General features: G+C 68.3%; 1 protein-coding gene across 1 annotated transcript; it reads left to right on the forward strand.

Annotated features, from left to right (window-relative positions):
- Positions 1–1,764: 1,764 nt before the first annotated feature.
- RAP1GAP (RAP1 GTPase activating protein) lies at positions 1,765–9,093 on the forward strand. The gene is made up of 21 exons (XM_059487700.1): positions 1,765–1,865; positions 1,946–1,993; positions 2,104–2,142; positions 2,241–2,426; positions 3,509–3,603; positions 3,679–3,757; positions 3,836–3,889; positions 3,969–4,052; positions 4,130–4,230; positions 4,313–4,442; positions 4,828–4,983; positions 5,060–5,131; positions 5,234–5,320; positions 6,069–6,206; positions 6,942–7,010; positions 7,089–7,198; positions 7,280–7,351; positions 8,132–8,225; positions 8,304–8,385; positions 8,466–8,533; positions 8,612–9,093. The coding sequence occupies exons 2-21, from the start codon at positions 1,955–1,957 to the stop codon at positions 8,618–8,620; spliced, it is 1,764 nt and encodes a 587-aa protein (XP_059343683.1). The 5' UTR covers positions 1,765–1,865; positions 1,946–1,954; the 3' UTR covers positions 8,621–9,093.
- The last annotated feature ends 164 nt before the right edge of the window (positions 9,094–9,257 follow it).

Below are 9,257 nucleotides of genomic sequence, written 5' to 3' on the forward strand. Positions count from 1 at the left end.
GGTGGCAGCGAGCGCCGGGGCCCCGCTCGGCTCCGCTCGGTACCGGCCCCGCTCCGGGACCGCCCGGCCCCGCCGCCCCCGGTAAGTGCCGCCCTGCGGGGCGCGGGCAGCGCGGTGCCCCCGGGGATCCCCAATGGGGATGTCCCCCCATCCCCGCCGCGGCACCGGGGGCTCCGTCCGCCCGTGACCTTCAGCGCTGCCGGTACCGGGGGAGGGGATGGGGGGGAACGCTCCGGGCCTGGGGGAAAAGAGCCGGGCTGGGGGCGGGGGCGGCGGGAGGAGCCCCCCATTGAGCCCCCAAATGTCCCCTCCATAATTGCACCCCATAACTTGCCCCCCACCCAACCTGCCCCCCCTCCCGGGTACCCCAAATCCTGCCCCCCTCTTTGCCCCCCATCGCCTCCTCCCCCTGTTCCAGTCTCCCCGTTCTGACTCCCGTGTCCCCCCCAAACCGAATCCCGCCCCCCCAGCCTGGCCCCCACATCTCGAACATCTCCCCCCCTCCTGCCGGGCCAGACCCCCCCCGTGGGTGGGGGGGGAGCGATGGGGGAGCCCCCCAGGGTCGCCCCCAGCCCGGCGGGGTCACGCAGCGGCCCGGGGGGCGCACGGGGCCGGGTGGCGATGTCGCATTGGCACGGGGACAGCGGGTCACACCTTGCACGGGGCCGGGTCCCACCTGCGCCGGGCCGGGCTTGGCTGCGGGTGTGTTTGCACAGGGACGGGTCACACCTGCTGTGCTGGGGCTGGCTGGGGACGGGGACATTGGCACCGATGTCCTGTTTGCACGGGGACGGTGACACTTGCACCAATGTCCTGTTTGCACGGGGACGGTGACACTTGCACGAGGGTCCCTTTCGCACCAGGGACGCGCTTGCACGTCATTGTGTTTGCACAGGGCCGGGTCACACTTGCACCGGGGCTGTGTTTGATGGGGACAGTGCCATTTGCGATGGGGACAGTGCCATTTGCATGGGGCCGGTGGCGTTTGCACGAGAGCGGTCACATTGCCACGGGGACAGCGACATTTGCACGGGGCCGGTGACACCGGCACGGGAATGATCGCACCTGCACCGGGAGAGAGCCTGGGCAGGGGGTCGGTGGCACTGGCACGGCAATGACCGTGCTTGCACCGCGCCAGTGACAGTTCCACGAGGGCTGGTGGCACTGGCTCGGGGTCAGTGACACTGGCGCGGGCGTGATCACATCTCACGGGGTCGGTGCCACTATCGCGGGGTCGGTGCCACCTCCCGGGGTTGGTACCACCTCACGGTGTCGGTGCCACTGTCGCGGGGTCGGTGCCACCTCCAGGGGCCGGTGCCATCTCCTGGGGTCGGTGCCACTTTCTCGGGGTCGGGGCCATCTCACAGTGTCAGTACCGCTGTCGCGGTATCGGTGCCACCTCCTGGGGTCGGTGCCACTGTCGTGGGGTCAGTGCCACATTCCGGGGTTGGTGCCACCTCCCGGTGTCGGTGCCACTTTCTCGGTGTCGGTGCCACCCCCCGGTGTCGGTGCCACTGTCGCGGGGTCCCGGCGCTGTCCGTGGTGCTGCCCCGCGCCGCCGCCTCCCGCCGGCAGAGGGCGCCCTCCGGGGGTGGGGGGGTGGGGCTGGGGGTGTCCGGGGGTCCCCGCGGTCCCCACGCGGTGACCTCGCCCCGCCGCCCCCGCCCCGCTGGCCCCGGCACCCGCAGGGTGGCACTTGGCTCGCTGCCATCAGCAGTTGGCTCCAGGGGTAGCGCTGCTGGCCGGGCGTCCCGGAGAGGGGCTCTGGGGGAGCTCTCGTGTCCCCAGGAAGCGCCATGGGACCCCCTGGACGCCCTCACACCACCTAGACACGTCTCCAGCCAGCAGCACCTCCCGACCCCCAGGTAACACCCGAGGGTGCCCCCCACCCGTGGGTGCCCACCCAAGGTGGGCAGACAGGTACCCAGAGCCCCTCTCTCGGCAGGGCAGCAGGATGGCCCAGCAGCGCCATGCCATGCCCCCACCTCTCAAGGTAGGTGTTGTTGGCATGGGGGGCACACAGCCAGCAGCACCCTGGGGTGCCACCATGGGCATCACCCATCCCAGTGCCCACGGTGGCCGTCACCACTCCGTGTCTTGCAGACGGAGGAGGATTACATCCCCTACCCCAGCGTGCACGAGGTAGGGCAGGGGCTGAGGGGCTGAGGGGCTGAGGGGCAGTGCCCGGCTGGGCTGGGCTGGTGGGGTGCCCAAAGCACCCACCACGGCTGTGGGCGCAGGTGCTGGGCCGGGAGGGGCCGTTCCCCCTCATCCTCCTGCCGCAGTTCGGGGGTTACTGGATTGAGGGCACCAACCACCAGCTGAGCGGGGCCCCCGACTCGCCCCCCACGCCCGTGCCCGGCACCCGGGCAAAGCTGGAGGGCAACCACACGGCCAAGATCTACCGCAAGCACTTCCTGGGCAAGGTGAAGCCCTGGGGGCTGCAGGTGTGGGGCTGGGCTGGGGGATGGCCCATGGGTGTGGATGGGCAGGAGCTTGGAGACCCCGTAAGTTCGGGTGTTCCTGGACGTGGGTGTGGTGTCCACGGGGGTGGGAGCCCCGTGGGCCATGGACAGGGGGGCTCATGGATGTGGGTATGGCAACGGTGCTTGGGGTGGGCTCTCCATGGGAATGGAAGGACATGGAGACCTCATGAACAAAGCAGCTTTGGCATATGGCTGCTTGTGGACATGGGTCCTCCATGGGGTGGATGGAAGGAGGTGAGCATTGGGTCTCCATGGGCGGGAGAGCCCCTGGCACAGGTGCCCATGGAATGGGTTCCCCACAGGTTTGCATGGGCATGGGGGCTCCATAGGTTTGTGTGTCCATAGGACCTGGATGCCCCAAGGGGTGTGAGGCTCACTGAGTGCAGGTGCCCCATAGGTGGTACCTGACCTGTGGGTACAGGTGCTCATGGACACAGTGCTCCATGGAGATGGGATGGGTGCTTTTGGGTGTGGGGATCCCGTGGACACGGGTGTCCTATGGGTGGACATGGATATGGGTGTCCCATGGGTGGACATGGGCCTGAGTGTCCCATGGGTGTTCATGGGCCTGGGTGTGCCATGGGTGTGGGTGCTCATGGACATGGGTGTCCCATGGGTGGTCATGGACATGGGTGTCCTACGGATTTGGATGCTTATGGACACGGATGGACACAGATGTCCCATAGGTGTGGGTGCTCATGGACATGGATGTCCCACAGATGTGGGTGCTCATGGGCATGGGTGTCCCAAGAATTTGGACGCTTATGGAAATAGATTTCCCACAGATTTGGGTGGTCGTGAACACGGCTGTCCTACAGATTTGGATACTCATGGACATGGGTATCCCATGGATGTGGGTGCTCATGGACACCTATGGTGCTCATGGATGTCCCACAGATGTGGGTGCTTATGGACACGGGTGTGCCATGGGTGTGGGTGCTCATGGACATGGGTATCCCACAGATGTGGGGGTCCCATGGCCAAGTGCCCCCATCCTAAGCACCCTTGGCTCCTTCCCCCAGGAGCACTTCAACTACTACTCCCTGGACCCGGCGCTGGGACACCTGGTGTTCTCGCTCAAGTACGATGAGCAGGAGCAGCTCCACCTGCTGCTGCGGTGAGCGGGGCTGGGGAGGCACCCATGGGAGCTGCCGGGCCTGGGGGCTGCCCTGACCCCCTCCTCGCCCCGCAGCACCCGTGCCCGCACCCTGCACGACGTGGTGCCCATCTCCTGCTTGGCCGAGTTCCCCAACGTGGTGCAGATGGCCAAGGTGGGTGAGGCCCTCCTGCCCCCCAAGGCAGCACCCATGGGTGCCCCCCAAGTGAGCTCCCCTCCCTCCTTCCCACAGCTGGTGTGCGAGGACGTCAACGTGGATCGCTTCTACCCCGTGCTCTATCCCAAGGTGAGCGGGCTGCAGGGAGGGGGCACCTGGGCACCCCTGGGTGCCCCTCCCCACCTTCTGACCCCTCCCCACCCCGCAGGCATCCCGCCTCATCCTCGCCTTCGATGAGCACGTGCTCAGCAACCACTTCAAATTTGGGGTCATCTACCAAAAACTGGGGCAGGTACGGGGCGGGGTGGGCGGGGGTCGGGGTGGGGGGAGTCCCTGGGTGGGTGCTGGCGCCCATCCCCACCCCTGCAGACCTCCGAGGAGGAGCTTTTCGGCACCACGGAGGAGAGCCCGGCCTTCGCCGAATTCCTGGACGTGCTGGGTCAGCGGGTGCAGCTGCGGGACTTCAAGGGGTGCGTGAGGGGATGCCAGGGGAAGGGAGGGACCCTCGGGGTCAGGGTGCTGTCTCACCCACCCACCCACTCACCCACGCAGGTTCCGAGGGGGGCTGGATGTGACCCACGGACAGACGGGCAGCGAGTCGGTCTATTGCCACTTCCGTGACAAGGAGATCATGTTCCACGTCTCCACCAAGCTGCCCTACACCGAGGGGGACGCCCAGCAGGTGGGCACCCATGGGGGGTGAAAGGAGGGGGGGACGCTTGGGTGCTTGAGAGCAGGGGTGGGAGGGGGTCCTGGGCACTTCCATGGGGTGGAGGGGACTCGTGGGTGACCATGGGTGGTGTGGGCATCTGTGGGGCCCAGGAGATGGCAGGGCACTCATGGGTGTGGGGAAACATCTTTGGGATGCAGCGGGCTGTTAAGACACCCATGGGTGCCAGGGGGGAGCTGTGGGATGCAGGGGGCTGGTGGAGCATCCATGGGGGCTCGGGTGCATCTATGGGGCACGGGGGCTTTCATTCCTTTGATGCCCCCAGTGTGACCACCCTCTGTCCCTCCTGTCCTGCTGTGTCCCCACGTGTCCCTCTGCACCCCACCTGTCCCCACAGCTGCAGCGGAAGCGCCACATCGGCAACGACATCGTGGCCATCGTCTTCCAGGACGAGAACACCCCGTTCGTCCCCGACATGATCGCCTCCAACTTCCTGCACGCCTTCGTGGTGGTGCAGCTGGAGCAGGGCGGCGCCCAGGGCACCTTCTACAAGGTACCCCCCGTGCCTCAGTGTCCCCGTGCCCGTGGGGGCCCGCGGGGTGTCCCCGTCACGCCCTCACCCGCCGCAGGTCTCCGTCACCGCCCGTGATGATGTGCCCTTCTTCGGCCCGCCGCTGCCCGACCCCGCTGTCTTCAGGAAGGTGAGAGCCCGTGGGTGCCACCGGGGAGCCCCTGGGGACCCCCACCCACGCACCCACCCACCCACGGACCCACGGTGCCCACGGCCTGCCCGCACCCCGCAGGGCCCCGAGTTCCAGGAGTTCCTGCTGACCAAGCTCATCAACGCTGAGTACGCCTGCTACCGTGCCGAGAAGTTCGCCAAGCTGGAGGTGCGGGCACGGGGCTGTGGGCACGGGGCTGAGGGCATGGGGATGAGGGCACAGGGTGCGGGCACGGGGCTGCGGGCACAGGATGCGGGCACGGGGCACGGGGCATGGGGATGAGGGCACGGGGCTGAGGGCATGGGGATGAGGGCACTGGGGGCACCCAGAGGGGCTGGGCACGCCGTGGGGCAGCACGAGGCTGTGGATGTGGGTGCTGTGGGCGCCGTGCCCGCTGTGGGGCCCGCACACAGCGTGGGTGGGCAGGGGCTGGGTCCCCGTCTGGGCAGGACGGTGGTGCCCGGGTAGGGGGTGTCTCACGGGGGGCGGCAGAGAGGTGGGGAAGGGGTTGTGAGGGGCGGCCCCGCGTGGGTGCAGCGCTGGGCTGTGCGTGCCTGGCGTGGGTGCAGCCGTGCGGCGTGGGATGAGCTCGCGTGGGTGCAGCGGGCAGGGGTGGGTGGCAGCGGTGGGTGAGGGGCGCTGCGGGCGGCGTCGCGTGGGTGCAGCAGGGCGGGGGCTGGTCCTGCGTGGGTGGAGGCTGAGTGGTGCGGGGGTGGGTGTCTGGAACGACACAGCGGTGCGGGCTGGGTGTGGGCTGGGTACGGGGGTGGATGCCGGGCTGGGTGCGGGGATGGATGCGGGGATGTGTGCGGAGTTGGATGCGTGGTGGATGCGGGCTGGGTGCGGGGCGGGGTGCGGGTCTGTGTGCGGGCCGGGTGGTCTCGCGTGGGCGCAGCAGTGCGGGGCTGGCGCGCAGGAGCGGACGCGGGCGGCGCTGCTGGAGACGCTGCACGAGGAGCTGCAGGCGCGCAGCCAGGCCATGCTGGGGCTCAGCCCCGACGATGAGCGCCCCGACAACGGCGGCACCGCCCCGGGCTTCTTCGAGTCCTTCAAGGTGGGGCGCGGGGGTCCCGCAGTCCCTCACGCAGCGCTGCGGGGCCGGGTTCCCTCCCCAGGACACGCCCCCGGCACTGACCACGCCCCTGCATTGACCACGCCTCTTTGCTGTGACCACGCCCTAGGCCTTGGCCCCGCCCCCTACGCGCGCAGCCGATCTGCGGGGGTGTGGCTGCGGCCACGCCCACCCCGGGTCCCGCCCCCTCACGGACAAGAACGGCCCCGTGACCGCAAACCCCGCCCCGTTCCTGTAGAAACCACGCCCATGTAGACCACGCCCCTTCATCGGCACAAGCCCCGCCCAAATTGCTGATCGCGCCCCGCGTCTTAAGCCCCGCCCCTTACTACAGGCCCCTCCTATCTCGCCTTTGGCTCCGCCCCCCGGTACCCCGTTCCCCTGCCGGTACCCGGTTCCATCTCGGTACCCGACTTCCCCCGGTGACTGATACCCCCCGGTGCTCAGTTTCCCCCAGTACCTGGTTCCCCTCCCGGTGCCCGGTTTTTCCCCGGTGCCCGATTCTCTCTTCCCGGTGCCCGGTTACCCCCCCGGTGCCCAGTGCCCCCCAGTACCCGGTTCCCCTCTCGGTACTCGGTTCAGTCCCTGGGTCCCGGGTGCCCCTCAGTACCCAGTTTCCCCTCCCGGTACCGGTTCCCCCCAGTACCCGGTTCCCCCCCCCCGGTACCCGGTTCCCTGCGCCCCGTGTCCCCGGTCTCTGACCCGCTGCCCCCTCAGTCGCTGCTGGTGCCCGGGAGCCGCCGGGGACGCCGCGGCAGCGCCATCGGGCTGGGCTCGGTGGAAGAGGTGGGTACCGGTACCTCGCTGTCCCCCCGCGGTGTCCCCCCGGTCCCCGGTGTCCCCCCGGCTAACGGCGCCCCGCAGGCGCTGCTGGTGCCCGGGAAGAGCCCGTCACGGCGGCGGCCCGGCCCCCTCGGCTCCCGCCGCTCCAGCGCCATCGGCATCGAGAGCATCCAGGAGGCGCCGGCCGGCAGGTGAGCCCGCTACCGGCCCCGCCGCTGTCCCCTCCCGATGTCCCCTCCCGGTGTCACCTCACTGCCGTCGCCTCCCCGCAGGGACGGCCCCGCAGCCGCCGACGGCTCCAGCTCCACACACAGCTCCCCCGAGAGCCGCCGGAACCCCGACAGGTCCCGCGGCTGGCACCGGGATGGGGACACGGGGACAGGAGGGCACTGGGGGGGGAATGTTTGGGGACCGGAGGACACTGGGGTGGTGTGGCAACGGGACAGGGTGGCACCAGGATGGGGTGACTCCAGCACCAGGTGACATGGGGACTGGAGGACACTGGGATGGCGCAGCTCAAGGATAGGGTGGCACCAGGATGGGGTGGCACAGGGATGGGCACTGGGACAAGTGAAGGTGACACAGGGACCGGAGGGATGGGACAGCAAAGGAATGCAGAGGGACAGAGTGGCGGCGGGGTGGCACAGGGACAAGGTGGCACCAGGATGGCTGGCACATGGCAGCATGGAGACACCAGAGGGACGGGATGTCACAGGCACAGGCTCACCCAGAGGCTGAGTGGCACCGGGTCCGTATGTCCCAGGGGGCTCTGGGGTGGCACTTGAGTGGCTTGCATGCAGGTTGGCATGAAGGTGGGTGGCACAGGGACACATGGCACGGGGATAGCTTGGTGTGATGACAAGGGACATGGGAACAGGGTGGCACAGGACTGGGACCTCCCAGGGCTGGGATGGGCTGGGGTGGGGACAGGGTGCCACAGGGATGGGACATGCCGGGGCCAGGGTGACACGAGGATGCAGCGTCCCGGCCGGGGTGGTGTGGGGACAGGGTGTCCCGGGGCCAGCACAGCATCGCAGCGGGGCCACGGTGGTGGCCACGAGGCGCGGTGCCAGCCTGTTGTGGCCTTGGGGACCGTCCCTGGCCTTGGGGACTGTCCCTGGCAGGGCCGAGAAGCCGGAGCCGCCGGATTTCTCCCGCTCCTCCTCCAGCGCCAGCAGCTTCGGCAGCGCCGCGGAGGAGCCCGGCGAGCCGGGACGGGTACGGGGAGCCCGGGGTGGGGTCCTGGGGGGCACTTTGGGGTGGGCAGCGCCCCCTGACCCCCCTGTGCCCCCTCAGGAGAGCCGCTCGCCCTCGGGGAGCCACCGCGACGCCTTCACGGACACCCCCTGGCCGGATGAGCCCCCCGGGACCCCCCCAGGTAGCCCAGCACCCCCAGATCGGGGCACTGCAGGGCTGGGGGGCTCCTCGGGGTGCTCACGGTCCCCCCCTTTGCCCCAGGCCGCCGCCCGCCTGACTCCCCCTGCCCTGAGATCAAAATCCAGCTGGAGCAGCCCCCCCAGAACCCGGTGAGGCTTTGCCCCTCTCCACCAGCACAGAGTGGGGGTGCCCACCGTGGGGTGCCCCCACTGATGTCCCTCCCACAGGGCTCATAGTCACCCCCCGACCTGCGGGGGTGTCACTGCTTCACCCCCCTCTGTGTGCCACCCCCGTGCCAGGAGCTGAAGCCATCGTCCCCGGTGCAGGATTTGGGGGGGGGGGAACCCCCAACAAAAATTGGGATGTGCCCCCCTTCCCCTCCAGACAATCTCTGTCACCCCAAAAACCCTTTGGGTGAGAGGGTGATGCACCACAAAGGGGCCTCCCCTCTGCCGTGACCCCAAAATGAGGAGTGGGTCCAACCCCAGCATCATCCCCTCCCCTAAAAAAACCAGAGGGGACTCAAATCCAGGGTAACCCCAAAGTGGAGCTCCCTCTCCCCCCCTTTATTTTAAGGGACAAAAGTTCCGGAATGTGCCGGAGGCTGGAACTGGGGGGGAGGGGGAGGAATATTTTTTCACACCCTCCCAAAACTGTGTTTGTGTTTCCCGTGAGTCCTGTATAAAATAAAGGTTTATTTATCGCTACACTGGGGGGTGTCACCAATATCCCCAAAACCCCAAACACCAACGGGGGCTGTAAAAACAATCATTTTGGGGAAAATGTTGGGGTTTCACTGAGCAAAACCTTCCTTTGATGGTGCCCATTTTTGGGGTGCTGTGAGTACCCCAAAATGTGCCAGGCAGTGCCCTC

Source organism: Ammospiza nelsoni, chromosome 22 (genome assembly GCF_027579445.1).
Source record: "Ammospiza nelsoni isolate bAmmNel1 chromosome 22, bAmmNel1.pri, whole genome shotgun sequence".
In the NCBI taxonomy this organism is placed as follows: Eukaryota; Metazoa; Chordata; class Aves; order Passeriformes; family Passerellidae; genus Ammospiza; species Ammospiza nelsoni.